This window comes from Ranitomeya imitator, chromosome 4 (genome assembly GCF_032444005.1).
Source record: "Ranitomeya imitator isolate aRanImi1 chromosome 4, aRanImi1.pri, whole genome shotgun sequence".
Lineage (NCBI taxonomy): Eukaryota > Metazoa > Chordata > Amphibia > Anura > Dendrobatidae > Ranitomeya > Ranitomeya imitator.
The window spans coordinates 38928070-38952791 of record NC_091285.1 but is presented as its reverse complement, the minus strand read 5'-3'; the positions used below and the strand labels follow the sequence as shown (position 1 = coordinate 38952791).

At 42.9% G+C, this 24722-nt stretch overlaps 1 protein-coding gene across 1 annotated transcript in view; it reads left to right on the top strand.

Annotated features, from left to right (window-relative positions):
- Positions 1-24272, top strand: part of SMIM3 (small integral membrane protein 3) — a 33558-nt gene extending 9286 nt beyond the window's left edge. The window contains exon 2 of the mRNA XM_069763558.1: positions 23933-24272. Within this exon, the coding sequence (XP_069619659.1) occupies positions 23960-24136 (177 nt within the window). The 5' untranslated portion in view covers positions 23933-23959 and the 3' untranslated portion in view covers positions 24137-24272. The remainder of the gene's footprint in view (positions 1-23932) is intronic.
- Positions 24273-24722: the final 450 nt, after the last annotated feature.

The following is a 24722-nucleotide window of genomic DNA, read 5'->3' as shown; positions in this document are numbered from 1 at the left end:
CTGTACCACACCGATCACATAGATCAGTGTGGGGCAGAAGGAGAAAGAACAGTTTTCTCAGTGGTCGGTAAAGATGCTATCAACATTCTCCCCATAACAGAAAGATGCCTCCGGACGATAAGACATGCACACTTTTCAGCAAGAGTTTTTCTTGCTAGAAAGTGCATCTTATAGATCGAAAAATACAATATTTTCCAGTATGAATAAACTGTGTATATCTCGGTATTCAGCAATTGCCCATCGGGCAAGATGATTTTTAGACTGATTAAAAATCTCCATTTTTGGCAGCACATTGTCTTTTGTAAATACTGCATGTGCTGTCGAGAACAATGACAGTCCATGCTCACAGAGCGATCTGTTACTGAGCTATGCTCATATTAAATGGGGTCGGCCTGTCTAAACAGGCTATTAAATGACCAACGATTGACAAACATGTCTCTGATCAGAGGTTGTTTAAGGCCACAAGTCCGTTAGTGTAATCCCCCACTTAGCCTACTGAAGAGACTGTGATGTATGATTAGTTCCTGCAGATCATGGATACTGTCTGGGGGAGGCTAAGTAAGACATTAACCATGATATGCAGTAAATCATCATCCATCATCACATACTCTTAGCCCCCCAGACAGTAACCCTGGGATGAGTTATACTGCACTTAATAATCTCATAAAACGAACGGTCTCTGTTTTATAATAAGACCCCGGACCCACTCTCAGACAGTAATTATGGTATGTTCTGCATTAAATAATCTATATATATAATTGTCTAAGGGGTTTTCCGTCTGTCTGTCTGTCTGTCTGTCCTGGAAATCCCGGCTCTCTGGCGGCCTCGACCAATCAGCAAGGGGCACAGCGACGATGATGTCATAAAGGACGTAGAAATCCCGCGTCTGATTGGTCAAGGCCGCCAGGCCTCGACCAATCAGCAACGGGCACAGCGACGATGATGTCATAAAGGACGTAGACATCTCACGTTTTTGATTCAGCGACGGGCACAGTATCGACGTAGATGTCATAATGGTTGCCATGGCGACGATGATGTCATAAAGGTTGCCTCGACCAATCAGCGACGGGCACAGTCTGCCGCGAATTCTGGAATCATCATTGTCCATATACTACGGGGACATGCATATTCTAGAATACCCGATGCGTTAGAATCGGGCCACAATCTAGTCTTAATATAATAAGCCCAGCCTCCAGATGAAGAGATATAATAGTCAAATATTAATACCAACACAATGGGCAACTAATAGGGCAACAACCAAAGTCAGCGGAGACAATTAGTGGCACAACGACAATCTTACAAGGGCCCATCTCTAAGGTCAAGCAGTGGCACAACACATGAAAGTGTGCAGCAGGAGGTCCAGTGTGCATGACCAATCCGGGTATGCCCATCGGGAGCTGTGGTTCGCACCCTGATTGGTTATAGACATTGGACTGCCCACGAGCACCTTAGCAGGTCCCCTTCCCCACAGTAACAGTATTTTAAAAAATAAAATGCACTACAATAGTGATTTTCCCCATTCTGGCTACTCTCCCAGTAAAAATGCCCCCCATTCTGGTCTGCGTACAGTTATAATGTCCCCCATTGCAACCCTATATGGTACACTGTCCCCCATTCAGCCACTTTACAGTAATAATTTCCCCCATTTTGCTGCCATACAGTAATAATGTCTCACATTGTGGCCCCCATACAGTATAATGACCCCCATTGTGACCCCCATGCAGTATAAATGGCCCCCATACTCTATTATCTGTATTATGGCCTCCATTGTGGCTACCTTATGGTATAATAGCCCAGATTCTGGCTTCCATACAATATAATGTCCCCCTTACAGTACAATCAGGGTGGTGGAGTCAGTCAGTATAAAATGGAGGTATGTGCTGTAAATGTTTTCATAAGAATTTGGGAAAGTTATGAAATATCCTATAAATGTCTGTTCTGTTCCTGATCTAAGGATCTAGGCTTTTAGTTTAGATGAATCTGTGCTGCACTTTACGTACATGCTCAGTAGTGAACAGTGCGGTGGAGTCGTGGAGTTGGATTCTGAGTCAGATTTCAGGGATATTGAGGAGTCGGAGGTTTGGCTTAACGACTCTACAGCCCTGAGTACAATGTACCCCATGCAATATAATGTCCCACTCTATGGCTCCAATACAGTATAATGTCCCCCTCTGTGGCACCCATACAGTACAATGTCCCCCTGTGTGGTACCCATACAGTACAATGTCCCGGTGTGTGGCACCATACAGTATAATGCCCCCCTCTGTGGCACCCATACAGTATAATGTCCCCCTCTGTGGCACCCATACAGTACAAAGTCCCCCTGTGTGGCACCCAAACAGTATAATGTCCCCTCTGTGGCACCCATACAGTATAATGTCCCCCCGTGGCACCCATACAGTATAATGTCCCCCTCTCTAGCGCACATACAGTATAATGTATCGCAGCGCAATGCACATGAGATGGCACGCAGCTTGAGCAGGTAGCAGTAACTCTCTGCTCCGCAATACTTTTCAACTGGATGTGTGTCTGAGGAAGCACGTCCAGCTGAGAATGGAGCTTGTATCGGTGGTCCTCCCTCCATCCAGGACATGCTACCATCACTCCCTTATACCTGCAACTTTCCGGTCTGACAGGGATGTAGCAGCATTTTGCCACCCCCTCTCAGACAACTTACCACTGACTTAGAGGAGATACTCATCTCGACTCATTGCAGAAGCAGCTCTGCCAGCAAGGTATAAAAACAGCTTTGTAGTAAAAACCAAACAGCAATGATTTTTTAAGGTGTTAATGGGATTTCACAGCTTCAGAAAACCCCTGTACCCCTGATGCAGTATAATTAAAAAACAAAATATGCCTTAGTTACCCTCCCCGGGTCCAGCACTGAGTCTCCTCTGCTGCTCCCTATGTCTGTTATTGTCTACAGGGCTGACGCCATGTTGACAGCGCTGCAGCCAATCAATAAGCTCAGAGGCTTGGTGTGAGCCACCTATAGCCGCTGAACTCCCTTTACGCTTCCTCTAGTGGTGGTATCATTTTATCCTTTAATTCCACTGTGCAGGGTACTTAGACCTCTGTATTGGAGAAACCGAGCTCTGACCGCTATAAACATATATTAATGACGTAATCACCACAGAACGTACGACCCTATAAAACTAAAATCCCAAAACGGATGACATTCGTCGGACGAAGCTGCGAAATGCAGCAAAACTTGTACTATTTGCTCTGATGTTTTGGGTGATGCATTTGTTATGGAGACCTTATGTCTTTGCCGGTTCGCTCTGCGGTGCCAGAATGGGTTTGAACAGCTGCCAGGCATCGGGGCTGGCGGCCGGAGGTGACCTAGCTGCATTACAGAATCATTACAGAATCCGCCACCTTTCCCCGGCTGTTTATCTGTCACCTCACACACAGGTCTCCACGCGTTTTCCTAACCTGGTGGTTTATATGTCTACTTAGAAGATGAGTCATGACCCAGATGACATCATCACATGTATGTATGAGAAGTCGTGTCGGTCACCACCTTCATCAGCGGCGTGACTTGGTGCCCACTCACGTTGTCATCAAATTACCCACAGAAGTGTTTGAAGAAGGTTGAAAGCAGTTAATAATGGGCTAACAGGTAACTTTAGGCGCCATGTTGACATGTCTGACAGACAGTCGTGAACATTGAGACATTTGGGCTGTGTTCACACAGTGTTTTTTTGGAGTGGATCATCTCCTAAATCGACCTTTAAAAGCTCCAGACTATAAAACTCTTGTTATTTATTGCTATGGGAAATCCACTGTTCATATAAGGATTTTTTGAAGGGTTTTTTCCTCATAGGTTTTGAAAAATGGCCGCTGTAAAGAAAACAAACAAAAACAAATGTGAATGTCACTACTTTGAAGCGGATCCAGGTGGAATCACTATGAGGCTGCCGTCACACTAGCAGTATGTGGTCAGTATTTTACATCAGTATTTGTGAGCCAAAACCAGGAGTGGGTGATAAATACAGAAGTGGTGCATATGTTTCTATTATACATTTCCTCTATTTGTTCCACTCCTGGTTTTGGCTGAGAAATACTGAGGTAAAATACTGACCAATTACTGCTAGTGTGACGGCAGCCTTAACCTTTCTTAAAAAGTGCTAAAAAAATACCAAAAATAATGAACATAAGGCGCTCCAATGTCAAAACAACTTTCTGTTCATATGTTTTGTCTTTTTCAGCACCTTTTTGACCACTTAAATGGGTTGTCCGACCTTATCCTACAAGTCTCACTCACTCAATGGGACAGCAGGCTTGTGAATCCTCACATCGTACCCACTGTGATAATTCTCCAGAGGCAGATGAGAGACCGCCAGTATGTGAGTTTCATACATGCCGACTAGACGTGCGCACTGAAAGTCTATTGAGCGAGGCTGAACACGTCTAGTCAGTATGTGACTGGAAGTATTCAAATCGCGTACTTTCAGTCACATGACGGCCTGCTCCTGGCGCGGCCACTGGAGAATCCTCACAACTCTTAGTTCAGGGAAAGAAAAACCTCTCTGAAAACTGCCCGAAAAAGGAGAGTTTTTTTTAAAAGTGGTTCCTGCTTAAAAAAAATCAATATGAATGCAGCCTTACACTACGTCTTTTTCCGACTTTTTCGGAGCAGAAAATGCCACCTAAAATGCTCAAAAGAAAGAACTTATTCATTTCTAGGTAAAAAATTGCTTGCGTAATCTTCAGTCTTTGAGCTTTTTTTAATTGCCTCATGCTATCAAAAGACGCAAAGGTTTAAAAATGTAACAATTCCTTCTCAATACTTATAAGACAAGTTAACGGGAAGGCTAAAAAGACCATGGGTGTGTTTTGCGCATTTTTTCAGTGTATCTGACACAAAAAAAATGCTATAGTTATTTTCGTTTCTTTATGGAAATAAAAAAATGCTGATAAAAAACATCAGAAAAATACGCAAAAACACCTCAGTGTCAAAAAACATAGGAAGCAATCAAAAAAATGCTTGCAAAAGCGTTAGCTAAGGGTATGTGCATGCTGCATCTTTTCCAGGCGTACTCTTAGGGTATGTGCATGAGGCATCTTTTTCTGGTGTACTCCAAGGGTATGTGCATGAGGTATCTTTTTCAGGCGTACTCTTAGGGTATGTGCATGAGGCATCTTTTTCAGGCGTACTCTTAGGGTATGTGCATGAGGCATCTTTTTCAGGCGTACTCTTAGGGTATGTGCATGAGGCATCATTTTCAGGCGTACTCTTAGGGTATGTGCAGCGCCCCAGAGATCTGGTCGTTGCAGTATGACACTCTGCCGCTAAGGGGAGTGATGGTACGTCTGAAGTTGTGAATTCCGCTCTTGGGCTCCCTCCGGTGGTTGTAAGTGGCACTTTTGTGAGTTCTGCTCTTGGGCTCCCTCTGGTGGTTTTAAGTGGTATTGCTGCTCCTTGGATTTAGCAGTCTGCAGCTGCTTCCACTGATTGTCTTTCTGCTCGGCTATTTTTGCATGACTCTTCCCTTCAGCCAGTGCCACTTGTCAATGGTTCCTGGTTGGATTCACTTCTCTCTTGGATTTCCCTGTTATCCTGACCAGTTCAGCAAAGTTAAGTCCTTGCTTGCTCTTTTCTGTCCACAGGTTGTGGACTTATTCGTTCTGTGCTTTCTATGTTTTGTCCAGCTTGTCAGTATGGATTAATTCAGTTAAGCTGGAAGCTCTGGGAAGCAGATTTACCCTCCACACCTTTAGTCAGGTGTGGAGATTTTTGTAAACTCTGTGTGGATTTTTGTAGTTTTTATACTGACCGCACAGTAGTCTATCCTGTCCTATCTATCTAGCTAGACTGGCCTCCTGTGCTACATCCTGGTTTCATTCTGTGTATGTCTTTTCCCTCTCCACTCACAGTCATTACTTGTGGGGGGCTATCTATCCTTTGGGGATTTTCTCTGAGGCAAGATAGTTTTCCTGTTTCTATCTTTAGGGGTAGTTAGTTCTCAGGCTGTGACGAGGTACCTAGGGAGTGACAGGAGCATCCCACGGCTACTTCTAGTGTTGTGTTGAGCTTAGGGACTGCGGTCAGTACAGGTACCACCTCCTTCAGAGCTCATCCTATGTTGCCCCTAAACCACCAGTTCATAACGGTCTGATGGCACTGAAGGAATTCTCCTGACCAGGTATCACCAGCACATATTACACTTCACACTCCGGCCACTAGGGGGAGAAAAAGGCTTTATTTATTGGGCCACTCCTCACACTGGTAAAACTAGGGGTTGGGTAGGAATTTAGTCAGAAGCTGACTGGGTTGGATTCAGGCAACATCCCGTGGCAGGGGGTGTTGCAGGGAGAAGACACAGGGGGGGTCCCTGTCGGGCGTGGGAACCTGGCAGGTGCCTAGCGAACAGAGCAGAATGTTACGGAACCGCGCCTGCACTACCTTGCGCCGGTATCCTAAGAAAGAGACACGAAGCGAAGGGTATTGTGGAACAGTGAGAAACGAGATCAAGCACAATGGAGAGCCAGTAGGAGTCGTGCCGTGAGACCGAGGCAACATCCTACTGAGGCGCGTAGCCGGTGGCCGGAACACCGCGGAAGTAACTGACTCTATGCCTTACTTCGAACTCCGCAGGACAGTTAATTATAGGTTGGCTGTCTACCTTAAATTTCCTATGAAGACATAGGGGGCAATGCGTGGAGAGGGGCGTCTCTAGGGTCCCGTAAGAGCTCCGAGCCTTCCCGTCATACGGGTGCGTCCTAGCCATAATATATCTGGGGGACGAGAAACTAGTAACATCTGGAACAAGCGAGAGAGAATTAGAAAGAATGAACAAACGAGAACAGCAGTTGTGAGGACTATTCCGAATGCTCAGCAGGGTAGCACTACAACACACAGACGCTAGTGGTGGGCACTGATTTCCACCTGCAAAGGGAACTCTGGAAGTGCCCATCGGACCGGCCGGTCTCAGAAAGCCTTGTTAACCGTGCTCTGGATTGAGGATCCTGAAGTCTTCAGTAAAGAGGTAAAGAGACTGCAACCCTGTGTCCTCGTTATTGACTGCACCTCACACCATCACCATCTACATCACTGGGAAGCCCTGGGGACATACTTCACCTGTGGGAAGATATACCATCCAGCTCCCATTCCATCACCCCAGCGGACCCCAAGCAGCGTCGGTCATCCTGACCGAACACCACAGGTGGCGTCACGAAACCTTAACAGACTCCTATCACCCTTTATTGGACGCCCCTTAGCAGGGTCACGGACCTGGTCCAGCCACCGTGACAACCCCAGAACTGAGACAGAAAGGACCGGTACCGAGTGACCTGTGGCCCTGTGTCTGGGGGCGATCCATATGTGCATGAGGCATCTTTTCAGGCGTACTCTTAGGATATGTTTATGTGGCATCTTTTTCAGGTGTAGTCTTAGGGTATGTGCATGAGGCATCTTTTTCAGGCGTAGTCTTAGGGTATGTGCATTCGGCATCTTTTTCAGGCGTACTCTTAGGGTATGTGCATGAGGCATCTTTTTCAGGCATACTCCAAGGGTATGTGCATGAGGCATCTTTTTCAGGCGTACTCTTAGGGTATGTGCATGAGGCATCTTTTTCAGGCGTACTCTTAGGGTATGTGCAAGAGGCATCTTTTCAAGGCATACTCCAAGGGTATGTGCATGTGGCATCTTTTTCAGGTGTACTCCAAGGGTATGTGCATGAGGCATCTTTTCAAGGCATACTCCAAGGGTATGTGCATGAGGCATCTTTTTCAGGCGTACTCCAAGGGTATGTGCATGTGGCATCTTTTTCAGGTGTACTCTAAGGGTATGTGCATGCGGCATCTTTTTCAGGTGTAGTCTTAGGGTATGTGCATGAGGCATCTTTTTCAGGCGTAGTCTTAGGGTATGTGCATGCGGCATCTTTTTCAGGTGTACTCTTAGGGTATGTGCATGAGGCATCTTTTTCAGGCGTACTCCAAGGGTATGTGCATGAGGCATCTTTTTCAGGCGTACTCTAAGGGTATGTGCATGCGGCATCTTTTTCAGGCGTACTCTTAGGGTATGTGCATGAGGCATCTTTTCGAGGCGTACTCTTAGGGTATGTGCAAGAGGCATCTTTTCAAGGCATACTCCAAGGGTATGTGCATGTGGCATCTTTTTCAGGTGTACTCCAAGGGTATGTGCATGAGGCATCTTTTCAAGGCATACTCCAAGGGTATGTGCATGAGGCATCTTTTTCAGGCGTACTCCAAGGGTATGTGCATGTGGCATCTTTTTCAGGTGTACTCTAAGGGTATGTGCATGCGGCATCTTTTTCAGGTGTAGTCTTAGGGTATGTGCATGAGGCATCTTTTTCAGGCGTAGTCTTAGGGTATGTGCATGCGGCATCTTTTTCAGGTGTACTCTTAGGGTATGTGCATGAGGCATCTTTTTCAGGCGTACTCCAAGGGTATGTGCATGAGGCATCTTTTTCAGGCGTACTCTAAGGGTATGTGCATGCGGCATCTTTTTCAGGCGTACTCTTAGGGTATGTGCATGAGGCATCTTTTCGAGGCGTACTACAAGGGTATGTGCATGAGGCATCGTTTCAAGGCATACTCCAAGGGTATGTGCATGTGGCATCTTTTTCAGGCGTACTCCAAGGGTATGTGCATGTGGCATCTTTTCCAGGCGTACTCCAAGGGTATGTGCATGTGGCATCTTTTTCAGGCGTACTCCAAGGGTATGTGCATGTGGCATCTTTTTCAGGCGTACTCCAAGGGTATGTGCATGTGGCATCTTTTTCAGGCGTACTCCAAGGGTATGTGCATGAGGCATCTTTTCCAGGCGTACTCTAAGGGTAATAAATAATAATAATAATTTTATTTATATAGCGCAAACATATTCCGCAGCGCTTTACAACTTATAGAGGGGACTTGTACAGACAATAGACATTACAGCATAACAGAAATCACAGTTCAAAATAGATACCAATAGGAATGAGGTCCCTGCTCGCAAGCTTACAGACTATGAGGAAAAGGGAAGACACGAGAGGTGGATGGTAACAATTGCTTTAGTTATTCGGACCAGCCATAGTGTAAGGATCGGGTGTTCATGTAAAGCTGCATGAACCAGTTAACTGCCTAAGTATGTAGCAGTACAGACACAGAGGGCTATTAACTGCATAAAGTGTATGAGAACATGATGCGAGGAACCCAATAATTTTTTTTTTTTGAATGGGCCACAGTGGGATAGTTAGGTTAATGCATTGAGGCGGTAGGCCAATCTGAACAAATGAGTTTTTAGGGCACGCTTAAAACTGTGGGGATTAATCGTATTAACCTGGGTAGTGCATTCCAAAGAATTGGCACAGCACGTGTAAAGTCTTGGAGACGGGAGTGGGAGGTTCTGATTATTGAGGATGCTAACCTGAGGTCATTAGTGGAGCGGAGGGCACGGGTAGGGTGGTAGACTGAGACCAGAGAGGAGATGTAGGGTGGTGCTGAGCCATGGAGTGCTTTGTGGATGAGGGTAGTAGTTTTCTACTGGATTCTGGAGTGGATTGGTAGCCAGTGTAATGACTGGCACAAGGTAGAGGCATCGGTGTAACGGTTGGTGAGGAATATGATCCTGGCTGCTGCATTCAGGACAAATTGGAGCGGGGAGAGTTTGGTAAGAGGGAGGCCGATTAGTAGAGAGTTACAATAGTCCATGTGCATGAGGCATCTTTTTCAGGCGTACTCCAAGGGTATGTTCATGTGGCATCTTTTTCAGTCGTTCTCCAAGGATATGTGCATGAGGCATCTTTTCAAGGCATACTCCAAGGGTATGTGCATGAGGCATATTTTTCAAGTGTACTCTTAGAGTATGTTCATCTTTTTCAGGCGTACTCTGCCTGGAAAAGCACCACAAAAGCGCCCCATAAAATGAGAATAATGCACAGCAAGTCAAAACGACATTGCTTTGTCTTATGTCACTTCTTTTAACCACTTCAGGGTTCGAAAAGTGAGACGCTCACTCTTAGGACAGCTGCTGACATTTTCCAGAAGTAGCTTCATCTAGGAAAATTTGATGGCTGCATCGGCAAGATGCCATATGCACATACCCCACAAACTTGGAGGTTCTGCTCAGTTTCCACTACAAAAATCCAGCAATAAGTCAATGTGCCCATACCCGTTGGCCATATGCACATGGAATATTTTTGCTGGGTTTTCAGAGGAGAAACTTAGTGGAAATTCAAAGTTTTTGAGGTTTGAAGGAGAATTTAGGGTATGAGCTTACAACATCATGTTCATTCTTTGGGCAGCATCGTTTGGAAGCTGCCCGTCCTCTCCTCTATTATGGTAGATATAAGAAAAAGACATCAGCAGTGGAACCGCTTTGAAAAGGACCTCAAAACTGTCGGTGGAGCCGCCTCAGAAATAAAGTCGATGGCTTTTTCTTAATGCAGCTGTGTAATAGGAAACTCGGATGCATCCACCATTGGATTAAAAACGTTGTGTGCACATACCCATCGAGAGTTTTTGCTCGGTTTCTGCTTCAAAATCTCCTAAAAACACATAGTGTGCACATAGCCGTAAGGAGACTTTTAGGCCATATTGAAAAAAATGTTTTGATGCAAAGTTCTTGTGATCATCATAGATGGTCATTTTATATCCATAATGAGCTAATTGTATCATCAGACAGAATTATCAGTCTGTCTGTAGCCGTCTATAGTCTCATACTGTAGGCTGTAATGCATTTAAAGCTGGCTGGATGTATTAGATATTTGCCATTTAGTCTCTCTAATGACTATGTCTGTATTTAGTGTTTTTTTTAAAATGGACACGACTTAAAAGCATCTGTTTACAGGAAAAAAATAGAGTCTGATCATTACTGACATTAGAAAAGGCTGCACGCGAAAGAGGGGCAACCAGTCCATGTTTAGCAAGCAGAACTACTTCATTATATCAAGAAAGTACAAAGGATCACACAAAAGACTGTTAAAAAAAACACATATTCAAGAGGTCTATGTAATGTTCTAGGTCAGACCTTTGGTCAGGCCAAAGTACCAAAAACAAAGCATGACCCACAAGACAACTCATCATGGTATACACAAACATGTTCTATAGATAAAAAGGTATAAATAAAAAGTACAAACTGCTAAGGTATCAGTGATTTTGAGTAATAAATGCTTAAAAATCCTTAAATTATACAATCATGTGTTATCCAGCAGTAAAGACAAAAGGTAACAAGGAGGCCAAGGAAAGGATTAAAGTGCCTTTTTTTAACAGAGCCTTCACACGTTTCGCTGATGAAAAGCTTCCTCAGGGGGCCCTCACTGAGTAGAAGACAACAGCATGCTTATATGGTTTAAGTTAGTATGAGCCCCATGTTATCTACACCTGACTTCCTATAGCTGCCATATAAAGGCAAGGTAACCAGGTATGCGCATTACCCTCTGTCACTAAACCCTAGGTGAGTTTTGGAGACAAGAGCCAGCAATGCTTAAGGTATCAATTCACATACAATAGTTGATGGCTGAGCACTCATTTGGCCATCATTAATATTTTCCTGGATCCCCAATAAACATCAACATTCTGCTCTGCTAACCATTCATTTGTGTTCAAAAGGGACGAACAGAGAAAGCCACTGCCAAATTGCTCTGGCAATGGCTTATCTTCTGAAGAACAAAAGGATCAGGCATTAAAATTCAACTGCTCAATTCTTCTGTCCCTCAACATCATATGTCTGAGAAGATTCACGACATTCTATCGGCAGGTTCAACTGCGTTTAGTGTTATGTGTATACGAGCCTTTAGACTTCAATGTACAGCGAATGGCCAGATCTCTCATTTTTCTTTTTACTGGATGGGATCACTTGTTATGATAATGTAGCAACTCACTCTGGAAAATAGGTAACACACTAAAAATTGCAACTGATCCTGCCAGTTTCTCTACAGAGTAGACATCTTGACCCCACAGTTCCTAGTGGTTTTGAGCTGAGATAGCCCTAACCACTGACTAGATGATGACAACTTGGACCAATGCTGCTTGAAAGACCGTCAAGCGCGTCTTGCTCCTCTTAAAGAACCATAGGGCTGAGCAGAGTGCAAATTACCTACAGAAGGGAAAGTGTGCTGAAATAAAAAGATCCCAGAGTGAGTAAAACAAACAACAAAATACAAAATAAAGGAATAAGTACTGTTAGAGAATATGCAGCTTACTTCCTTAAAAGAAACAGAAGATAGGTGCAGGGTAAAGAACACAAACATCAGAGAGATAAACCCTAGCTGGTCTTTCACTGACTGGCTTAAACTACAGCAGTATGGCTGGACACATTATCACAGCAGGAAATACCAGCAGAGGGAAAGTGTATAAAGCCGCACCCAAAAGATGATAGGGCAGACAAATGAGTAAATTAAAACACCTGTTACCTTAAAAAGACTGAAGCAAGGATAACAGAAACTAAACAGCCAGATAAAAGGTCTATCTACAGTGGCTCAGTACAGAGGATCCGACCACAGAGCACAGGCTCAAGAGTTCGAACCCAGACATATGATATCACCGAATGGCCAAAAGGGACCCCTGTTTCCTAAAAGATGGGGATCCCAGATGAAAGTTGTGTATACACTGTAAAACAGTGGACAACAGGGATGTAAAAACAAAATGCTGGACCCATATCCAACATTTATTTCACCCCCACTACTAACAGCCTCAGATGGTAAAGGGATCTGATCCCGTTGAAATTACTAGTCTGGGCACGGTGTGTGAATGGTGGAGGCCCCTTGGCTCCCAGTAGCTATGGAGGTCTCATGGCATGTGCCCTCTCCAATAAAAGGACAGCCCACTTCCTGGTCTCATTTATGAAGGCAGATTACATTTTTAGAAACTGTTGTGGAATGTCTCAGAGATATGATTGATAATGATTTCTGTACGGGTCAGTGAACCAGGACCGCCAATGATACTTGGAATAAACAATAACAGCGTTCTGTAATGTTCACGACCGCTCCTCAGTCTTCCATACAGCGCTGCTTCTGAGGCCTCACTCATGTGGCTATGTCAGTGATGTGTCATCATAATCAATGGCACTTCTAGAAAATAAATTCTTGGGTTATGGAAATTCTTAGTCAGCACCAAAGAAGTCTGGGTGTTGATCATTTCTGGGCTCATCTGATCCTGAATGTTGGTCATCAATAGACAAGGCGTAATTATCCAAGTCAGGGGTATCTGGTGGCCAGACGGGAATCTTACCTTCCGGTGTCCCCTTCGTGACTTTTGGGCTGGCGTTACAGCATCCTTGTGTCATATCGCACAGATGACGTTACACTAGCCCCGATACATCAATTGCCGCATCAGGAGCTCCGGAAGGAAAGATATTCTCAGGACTCACGTATGGTCGTCAGGTACCACTGACCTGGACTGGAGTCCCAAGAATCGATCCGCTGATCTCTAGTTGTACTCCATTTAATTCTGTGCAGATTGATGGGATCCAGGTCCTTAAACCCCCAGTGATTTCTGAAGAGACCTTCCAGAAGTGCCCAGCTCAGGGGGCCGGAGCGCAGTGAATGTGCACAAAGAGCGAAGTACACGGTCAGTCAAAGTCTACTGAAAGTCATAGGGCCCAATTCATCAAAGCGATTACGTCCCTGACCGGAGTAAGATTTCTGGCGAGCCGCACTCCATGTGTCAAATGGTCTTGATTCTTTAAGATGAATGCACCGCTTAATGAATTAGGAACATCTGACTCCAACACACCCCCTCATCAAAACTCCCATGAACATCGCCGGACTTGATGAATCTGCCCCATAGACTTTCGATTGAATCTCTACTCTGCACTGTGTGAGACTGATGGAAACATAGACTTGGAATAGAGTGGCACACTGCTGTGCAATACAAACTCCTCACAATTAAGTGAAGGGCTGGAAACCCCCATTGTATTGATCTGTGGGAAACCGAGCAGAATGGCCTCCAGCATTCAGACATTAAACAGGTTGTCCCATTTCAGGAAATTTTGGTCCCTGGGTGCAGTGTAAAATAGACAAATCATTCTCCAATTTTCAGTCCGCAGTATGGAGGACATTATACAGGAGTACTGAGCTGTGTAGTTGTGAATCCAGCTGTGGTGTCAAATAAAAAGCAGCAACACAATCTGCCTTCTCCTCCCCTCTCCATAGAAATCTGATCTCTCAGTAAACTGGCAATCAGTTGTGCTTTCACAAAGACAGATTTACAGTGAAGGATGAGTTTGGGATGAAGAGGAGGAGGGGAAAAGTGGCTCATAAGTGGAGAAAGATATAGAAATTTTTTTGTAGTAAGATATACAGTATGACAAAGTTTCATATATTTGCCTGTACTATTGATTTATACAAAGTTTGGTGGAAAGAATGCCACCATTTATCGTAAATGTTCACTGGAATTATCCAACACTGAAAATTTGTTTTTGTAACTCCGCTAACCTTAAAAATGGAAACACTTAGTGATATGGTAAAAAACATTTGTCCCATTTAACCTAGATCAGAAAAGCCAGTTCCACGCGAGCAAATACTTTAAGCGCAATTATCTTGATATGTTGATGAAATCACGCATGGAATAATTGCTCCTTCTCTGTCCACGTTTGCTGAAGCGTATCGCCTGCCTACTGCTTGTTTATCCTAATTGCTAGGTAAGCAACGACAAGCAATGGATGTTCCCCAGAGAGGAACAGCAAACACATTTATAAAGAAATATCAAGCTGCCCCTAAATGCGTATTCTCTTGTTTGCCATTGTCGTTTTTAATATTTGATCTTGATGAAAGATATACGGTATATAAAGCCGCCCTACAATGATAGGAAATAGAAAGTTGCCGGATTCCAAAGTGTCGTGAGAATACCGTATGTATATTTTCATTGTATTACGGAATAGATACAAAATGCTTTTAAAGAAATTAGTAAAAAATATACATTATATTTTTGTTATATTATATTTTATATATATTATTATGTAATAATAATTACAACCTATAACATGAATCTGGTCCAAAAATGAAAAAAAAAATAAAAATCGAAAATAAAAAAATAAATAATATTCATCTAAAAAAAAACAACTGATTGCACGCCAGCCAACTAGGTACAATTAATTAATAATGATTATGACTCGCCGCAGGCTGCAAAGCTTCTTTGGTTGAAACGATCTCAGCTTCTGGACTCCGTTCAAAGGCTTTGCCACTTGTATTGAGAGGGATTATAGGGGTTGTCTGGCTTTTGGGTACAACTCTGCAGTCAGTCTATGTTAATAAAGATGGCCTGAGCCTACCTGTAAAACTCAAAAGATTTATGCCTTATCCATGGAATAGGTCTTAAATATATGATCTTGGTCCCACCTTTGGGACCCCTTTCCATTCATACCCATTCTGGTTGCTGATTATTATCTTTGTCCAGAAGGGTTGAGGGTTGATGGGTTCCTGATTTCCACTTTGAGGGGATGTCCAGGCTTGGGGTAGAGGTCTGCTGTCACTATATGTGACTGCAAACTACGGAATCTTCACTGCCGGCACTGACACTTGGAGAATCCTGACTGCGTCCATATAGTCATGGAGTAACTGAAGACTTGTACCCCGACCCCTTTAACATTCATCATTCCACTATATTGTAGGTATGGAAATTGTCTTTTCAGAGAGGACAAGGACTAGAACTCTAGTGCCACCAATTAAAAGGAGAATAATTTTCTGCTTCCAATAGGTGGCGCTAGAGTCCTAGTCCTCTTCCTCTCTGAAGAGACTATTTGCATATTTAATTTCCTATACATGGCCTATAAGTCTCCTCACTCTGACATTCCAGGCTTTTATATATTCTGTAGGACTGTACAAATATACATATTCTCACACTTTGAGAGCCGACAACTTTTTATTTCCTATTATATTTTGTTCGCCATTGGCTATTTGTATTTTTGCCAGAGCTCTCGGCATTGGTGGGATATCGTCTTGTTTAGTACTGGAGTCCTACAAAGATGTTCACTCGGTAATGGCACATGTAAAAACAAGGACACCAACGCTCCCCTTCACTTTAGCCCATCTCTCCCATACACAGGAGCGCCCACTGTGTTCTCTATGAGAGTACCTCTGTCAGATATCTCTGTTGGCTGCGTATCTCAGGGAGAACAAAAGGTTTGCAGTCCAAAATCGGACATGCCAGATCGTTAACTCCTCGGCAATCAACTATTGGGGGCCTCCATAAACTTTAGACTGTTGACCAAGCTCATCGATTTTGGCAGGTTATGCCGATGTTAGACTAATTTGTATAGGGGCCTTAAAGACTGGCACAAGTATTTCTAAAGAATCCATCAATTTTGCCAACCGTGCAATTAGCAACACATTTCTGGCCTATTTTGCATTGAACTCTGCTCCAACAGTCTCAGTTTTCAGACTGATGGTCTCTAGCTAGAAAAATATTTAGAATTGAGAGTCCTCAGTGGTTGATACCTTTTAATGGCTAACTGAAAAGATGGTAACAAATTGCAAGCTTTCGAGACTACACAGGTCTCTTCATCAGGCAAAGACTAAAACAAATTCTGAAGAATCACATATTTATGCACAACATAGTATGGGAAAAAAAAAAAAAAGGAGGGGAAAAAAAACCATGGATAAGCCAGGTGACATGAAGCAGAATTACCATGGGTGATAAACAGTTACGTCCATAAATATTGGGCCAATTCTTAGATAAGGATTGTTTTATTGTCCTGTGATTAGGGTCTCTGTTGTAATGACCCTTCATGGTCTGAGGGGCAAGTTCCTTAGTTGATGTAAAAAGACATAAATCCATGTGACACATTCATTCCTGCATTAAGAGTGTCAAAGGTCGTCATCAGTTTATATTCCCAGACTCTCCTGTCTTTCTGCGATTTGAAGTTTCCTTTCAATACAAGTAATTTCATGTCCATAATGTTATGATTTGGGAGACAGAGACCCTAACCACAGGACAATAAAACAATCCTTATCTAAGAATTGGCCCAATATTTATGGACGTAACTGTTTATCACCCATGGTAATTCTGCTTCATGTCACCTGGCTTATCCATGGTTTTTTTTCCCCTCCTTTTTTTTTTTTTTTCCTATACTATGTTGTGCATAAATATGTGATTCTTCAGAATTTGTTTTAGTCTTTGCCTGATGAAGAGACCTGTGTAGTCTCGAAAGCTTGCAATTTGTTACCATCTTTTCAGTTAGCCATTAAAAGGTATCAACCACTGAGGACTCTCAATTCTAAATATTTTTCTATCCACTGGCTAACACGGTACCAATATATATTTCTTTCCTGTATCAATATGGTCTCTAGCTATTTCCCCTTGAGTGGGATGTAGTATCAGAAAGCTCCTGAGTCCAAAACCACAGCTATAAGCCTTCCCAATAGTCATCAGGTTGTCTTTCTTTGGGTCCATCAAAGAAAATGATTCAGAGAGTTCATCTTCCAACTTTGCAGGCTAGACAGACTTAAAACTTGCCAAATTTGTCAAAGTGGCTCATGATGCTCGGTAAATTCTGCACATCTTTAGACTGTCTAGTCTAAATTAACACCATCTATTAGTTGGACCAAGTTGTGATGCCATTTGGTACACCAATTTTGATGCCTCTTTTCGAGCATGTTGAAATCTTGTCGAAAACACTTGAAGAGTGTGGTTCAAGGTATGACAGACAATTTTTTTTTTACACAAATTTTGCCAAAATTGTGGCAGGTGTAGCTTAGTAGATCTTTTCAAAAAGTCTAGTAGCTTGTTTGCTAGGAGAGCAAATCGATAGACTGGATCCTGGTCCATCGTCCACATCAGTACTCCATAACTTTCAGACAGGATCCTCACTAACCACCTCCTTCCTGCCTGATACCTCGATGCCCCCGTGTTATTGTGTGTGCACTACAACGTAGTGACGTTCCAGGGATGCTGGACCACTATCCTGTGAATCTTTTTGGTCAACTCTTTGAATCATCCCAAAACAATTGCTCCTCAAAAAGGGTTGTCATTTGTGGAAATGTGTGGCACATTATTGTGTTACAATAACCCTCACCGACCCTCTTCTTATACTATCATTGGCAAGTCCCAGGGCTAGAATCAGGATGGTACTTAGGCTGCCCCTGCTGACGGGGGTAGTACAGACCTCCTGGTAGCCAAGTCTTAGGACAACCATTCATTGCATAGCACTGTAACTTTATGTAAGCAGCTACATGTTGGTATTATGGCGGTATTTACACTGTCACTGTTATTTAGCCACTGTATAGTATACACCAATTACATGGCATAGCGATCTATACACTAGTCTGAGGGATGGAGTCAAAAGATAATGGCACACAGTGCAGAGCTCAATGTAAGACCACCATGATGCCTCCGAGGTGCAAGATTAGGGTATTTAGCCCAAAATGGCAAAGGGCACCCCCTTCTTTACTGTCAATCAGTGCCCCCTGTGAGATTGCATTTGCTGCACACCCCTGATGCCAACACTGACAACCTGGCAATACTATCTCAGAAAAAGGCAAACTAGATCTGCCCTTGGTTAACATTTGTCCAAGGCAGCACTAATTGTGTTAGTTAATAAAATCCAATATTAACAGTATTATCTCCGCGCATGTTTTATATTATATGATTATTGGTGCACCTGTGTTATTTCATTGCTTCAGCTGTTACAAGATGTGTGTGTACATGACAAAAATGTGTGTGCAAGAGCAAAAAAAAATCACAGTGCGGAGACCTTCATTGGTCCCTTAAAGGGACCCATTCAGCACATTTTGACATATGGAAGTAGTGGCTAGGCTGTATTTGTGCCTGTCCCCAAAGAAAAATGATACCTTTCTTGTAGAGATCCGATGTGCCAGTCATGAGAAATCTAGTGTAGAAGTCGTATGCAAATCAGGGGGGAAGTGCACTGGGGCCATGGTACTGTACCTAAACCGGTTTTTCCAAGAGCTCTATCCTATATTTGTCATGATTGGCACATCAGATCTCTACAAGGAAGGTATCATTTTTATCGAGAAACAAGCTCCTATGCAGCCGTACCATTACTTCCATATGTAAATATGGTTCCCTTTACCCTTTAACTATAATTTATGCCAAACTGTGGTCCTTTGGGCCCACCCTACATCTATACATAACATGTGCATGTCCATGATCATTTTTGTTATTATTATTGGACACTCATGACATGTAATCAATAAGGTGGCCATAGAAGTAGGTTGATCAAATGATCATCTGGCACTCATATACTTTGGTCCAAATTGGCTGTTTACAGTGCAAACCGACCATATGTGCCCAAAAACACCAGGCGAAGAACATATGATATTTCTGGGAAAGTTCTTGTACAGAAAAACGTTTTGGGACTTGTAGCTATTGCACAGCTTTTTTTCAGAAGATGCTAAACCAAATGATCATTTTGGTTAATATCATGTATTTTGATCAATTTCAGACTTACGTGTATGTTCACTTCACTAAATTATTCAAAGAACCCATAAGACATAAGCATATGACAGTGGTAAGTGATTGGCGCCAAGACAAACCCTAAATGGAGTTGTCTTCAGTTTTGAGGTCCATTATTGTGTCAAAGCCTGGGCCACCAGGAGATCCTCTCAAGCCATAGTTGGCCATATCTAACCCAGTGTCACCCCAGATTGCCAGCATGTTCCTGATGACTAGTAAACTAAGAACTTTATTTTTAAGATCCAATAGATGGTTTGAGCCTGTGATCATTTGGTCGCTTGTTCTACGTAGTGCATCACTACTGTATTGTGCGATAAAGTAAAAACAACATACTCCTGAGAAAACCAGCAAGTTGTTGCTCTTACAAGCAGAAGCCGGCTGTGTATCACAGCTGCCATCTGCAGGTTAGGGTGCAGGCTCAGCTCCTGAGCCTGCTTCATATATACGAATCCAAAAGAAAGATTATTGAGAACAACTCAATGTAGTTGCATCTCTTACACTTTTTTTTATCAAGCCTGAATACGTAGAGCTGACATAATAGGCTGAGGAAGGGTTGGTTTGTCAGACTTTGATATTCCTATGCACCAACAACACAGACATCTAATTGCTATTAGCAGTAATGTGCACTTAGCCGATAGCAAGAATGTGAGAAAATTGATTTAGTTCCTCTTTTAACCCCTTTTAATCTGCTGTATCTTACACGAAGGTTTGTGGAGTCACCGTCAGCAGGAGGTCACCACATAACAAGTTGTGTAAGGGCACTCGGCAGAATAAAAATAGGGGAAATTGTGTTTTTCTGTTTTACTTCCCTTTGAATGATCATAACTTGCCTCGAGCTGTCAGAGCTGTCACCGGTGGCCTTTTACTAACTTGTCGTAGGGTTCGTAGATGATTTTTTTTTCAGTGGAATATTTTGGAAACAAAAAAAAAAATCTGTCGACTGTTTCACAATCATTGTTCTCCCACAGAGAACAGATGGAGCCTCAGGACTGAGGGTTGTTTTTCCATTCTTCAAGGTTAACTAAGTTTTACATATGACAACTTAAGACGCTATATTACACTGCAATTGGACTGGAAAGGTTCCATATGATTTATACTAGAAATTATGGACCATATTTGCCAGGCAGCTGGGTAGGTAACAGTGATTTACATAAATTAGTAAATTGATAGCATCACTTTAGTGGCTGCCACTATAAGAATCAGCAGGATAAAGGTTTGGCTACATATTCCCCCGTGATGAAGCGTGGCGAAACATTCTGGGGTGTTTTACCACCACAGGCTCTGAATGGATATTCTGGTTACTATTTTGTATTTCTGATTGTATTGATAGCATTATTTTATCTTCAGTAGTCTATACTGTTTATTATATAATAGAGGGGGCACACTACTTACCTTTATAGAGCAGTAGGTTGGTTATTCATAAGTTTTATCCCTTAATTTTCAGAATTTTCAAAAGGACATAAAAAAATTCAAGAAAACATAGCAGAAAAAGGGCATTTATCAACACGTTTCGCAATACTAATGCAGAGCAGGATGCAGCAGACCCCCATGATAAAGGTGGGGGCTAACACAGGTGCAAAATACTGATGAAACAGCAATACAAATATCTACCTTCCTCAATAAAGGAGCGTTTTAGTTTTGAATGCCTCGTGTGCGCTGTCAGGATTCTCCGGGAGCAGGCGGATGCATGACCACGAGTATGTGATTTACATACATGCAGTCACATGCCAACTAGATTTCCCGGACAAGTCTAGTCGGAATGTGGCTGGGCTTATGCAAATTGCCCGGCACCAGAGAATCCTCACAGTGTGCGTGAAGTGAGAATTCACAAGTCTGCAGTCACAGAGATTGACCCCAAACCTGGACAACCCCTTTAAGAGTGAGTCCCAGAGTTAAGACAATTTTTGACATTTTCTGTAAATATGCCATGAATGGTCAATACGGAAATACTCCTTTAATCTGGCACTATAATGGTACTGACAACATCTATTATAGGAGAAGGAAATACGTAAGGCCTGTAAATATGCTGATTGATATGCAAGATGTCCGTAGGAATGTTTACAGAGCCGTGAGCCAAAGAGTCGCCTGCAACTTATTACATCAGCTGTCACTATGTGCAATAAAACACAGGGTTATCTGCAGGCAGTGGTGCTGTGTACATATACTCCACTGGTATGTGACCATTGATCTGTAATTGATAGAGACTTATGATTGTGGCGGAACTTAGAAGTTTTTCTTGACTTTGATCTGTAGTCCTGGTTCCATGATGCAATGCAAAAATTACATAGAGTATACAAAAGGCAGCAATCTTTTATTTGTGTTATGTCTCACAATATAGAGGCTGTCAGTCAATTGGAGGGGAATAGAGCTGGAGTGACAGAGGCTTCAGATCTACCAAAGTCCTTTACATATACATTTAAGCACTGATTTCTCGATAATGGAGGGAACAGACTGACCATGTAACACTAAGAGGGTGAAACCCTGATGACAGACTGCTATCTAGTGAAAACATTTACGGTATATACAGTGGGGCAAAAAAGTATTTAGTCAGTCAGCAATAGTGCAAGTTCCACCACTTAAAAAGATGAGAGGCGTCTGTAATTTACATCATAGGTAGACCTCAACTATGGGAGACAAACTGAGAAAAAAAAATCCAGAAAATCACATTGTCTGTTTTTTTAACAATTTATTTGCATATTATGGTGGAAAATAAGTATTTGGTCAGAAACAAACAATCAAGATTTCTGGCTCTCACAGACCTGTAACTTCTTCTTTAAGAGTCTCCTCTTTCCTCCACTCATTACCTGTAGTAATGGCACCTGTTTAAACTTGTTATCAGTATAAAAAGACACCTGTGCACACCCTCAAACAGTCTGACTCCAAACTCCACAATGGTGAAGACCAAAGAGCTGTCAAAGGACACCAGAAACAAAATTGTAGCCCTGCACCAGGCTGGGAAGACAATCTGCAATAGCCAACCAGCTTGGAGTGAAGAAATCAACAGTGGGAGCAATAATTAGAAAATGGAAGACATACAAGACCACTGATAATCTCCCTCGATCTGGGGCTCCACGCAAAATCCCACCCTGTGGGGTCAGAATGATCACAAGAACGGTGAGCAAAAATCCCAGAACCACGCGGGGGGACCTAGTGAATGAACTGCAGAGAGCTGGGACCAATGTAACAAGGCCTACCATAAGTAACACACTACGCCACCATGGACTCAGATCCTGCCGTGCCAGACGTGTCCCACTGCTTAAGCCAGTACATGTCCGGGCCCGTCTGAAGTTTGCTAGAGAGCATTTGGATGATCCAGAGGAGTTTTGGGAGAATGTCCTATGGTCTGATGAAACCAAACTGGAACTGTTTGGTAGAAACACAACTTGTCGTGTTTGGAGGAAAAAGAATACTGAGTTGCATCCATCAAACACCATACCTACTGTAAAGCATGGTGGTGGAAACATCATGCTTTGGGGCTGTTTCTCTGCAAAGGGGCCAGGATGACTGATCCGGGTACATGAAAGAATGAATGGGGCCATGTATCGTGAGATTTTGAGTGCAAACCTCCTTCCATCAGCAAGGGCATTGAAGATGAAACGTGGCTGGGTCTTTCAACATGACAATGATCCAAAGCACACCGCCAGGGCAACAAAGGAGTGGCTTCGTAAGAAGCATTTCAAGGTCCTGGAGTGGCCTAGCCAGTCTCCAGATCTCAACCCTATAGAAAACCTTTGGAGGGAGTTGAAAGTCCGTGTTGCCAAGCGAAAAGCCAAAAACATCAGTGCTCTAGAGGAGATCTGCATGGAGGAATGGGCTAACATACCAACAACAGTGTGTGGCAACCTTGTGAAGACTTGCAGAAAACGTTTGACCTCTGTCATTGCCAACAAAGGATATATTACAAAGTATTGAGTTTAAATTTTGTTTCTGACCAAATACTTATTTCCCACCATAATATGCAAATAAAATGTTAAAAAAACAGACAATGTGATTTTCTGGATTTTTATTTCTCAGTTTGTCTCCCATAGTTAAGGTCTACCTATGATGTAAATTACAGACGCCTCTCATCTTTTTAAGTGGTGGAACTTGCACTATTGCTGACTGACTAAATACTTTTTTGCCCCACTGTATCCCTGATGGGGAACTTTTATACCGTTTGCAAAATGGCATAAGCTTGGATGTCCAACCACAGATTCATTCATTCTGTATGGGGCTGCCAGAAAAAGGCGAATGTTGTGCTTGGCAGCAGCATAGGGGGTTAATGGAATGGCGGTCGAGCATACGCTCTGCCACTCCATTCTAACGAGGGTAAATCTTCCCCGTTCTGGGTATGGGTCCAAGCTGTTGGGCACTCACCAAGTTATAGCTTATCGTAAATGATAATTTGTTTTTACTGGACGATCCTTTTAAGAAATATGAAGAAAACTGATGCACGACTTGATAATCTGACTACACAGAGATGGTTTTGTAGTCTGTTACCATGGTGACACACAGGATATGTAAATAGTATCCATTTAAACCTGGAGCATGTCATGATAGAGCCTCATACACTGATTTTGTTTTTGTCTTGCAGGCTGTCGTAACCGCATCCTAAGTCATTATGGCCGATCTTGTGACTCCAACACCGGCAGAGATCCCCAAACATATACTGGACATTTGGGTCATCATTCTTATAATATTGGCTACCGTCTTGGTGATGACGTCACTTCTATTGTTTCCAGCTGCGGCCGTCATTATGTACAGAGTACGGACACATCCAATCAGAAGTAGCCAATAGCACCACAAATTAGGAATGATATCCCGGATAGTGGTATCATTTTTTTGGACAGAATTTTGTAGAGGGGGCCTGGAAGTTACCCTCTTGCCCCAGAAGGTGCGGAGAAAGTCCTAGAAGATAAAGGTCCATTGTCCAAACACCGACTCTCATTGTATACGTACTGCCAAACATATCAACATCTGAATCCCAAATTGCGAAGATAGCCCCATTAGTTTAAGGAACACCCCCAAAATTTACATAACCCCACCCCCTTGACAGTATGGCTTGCAGGACTACTGGCAAGTGTGCATGCTGATGATTTTGTACATGGACACAAAGGACACAGTATTAAATCCAACGTCATGAAGAAGCAGTGAGAACAAACCCAAGAGAATACCTAAACATGTCATTTCACCTATTTTATGGCCTGAGTCCGTTATTTTTATTATTGTTTTTAGTCATTTCTGTATCTCTGTGTGTTTCAATTGTCTTATTCTGAGAATGCTGAAAATAGATGTTTTTCTGCTCCGTCATAGTTGTGGTTTACTCTGAAAATATCACTCTGAATTCAGTGCGGTAATAAAATATGCCACTAAAAACATGGAAA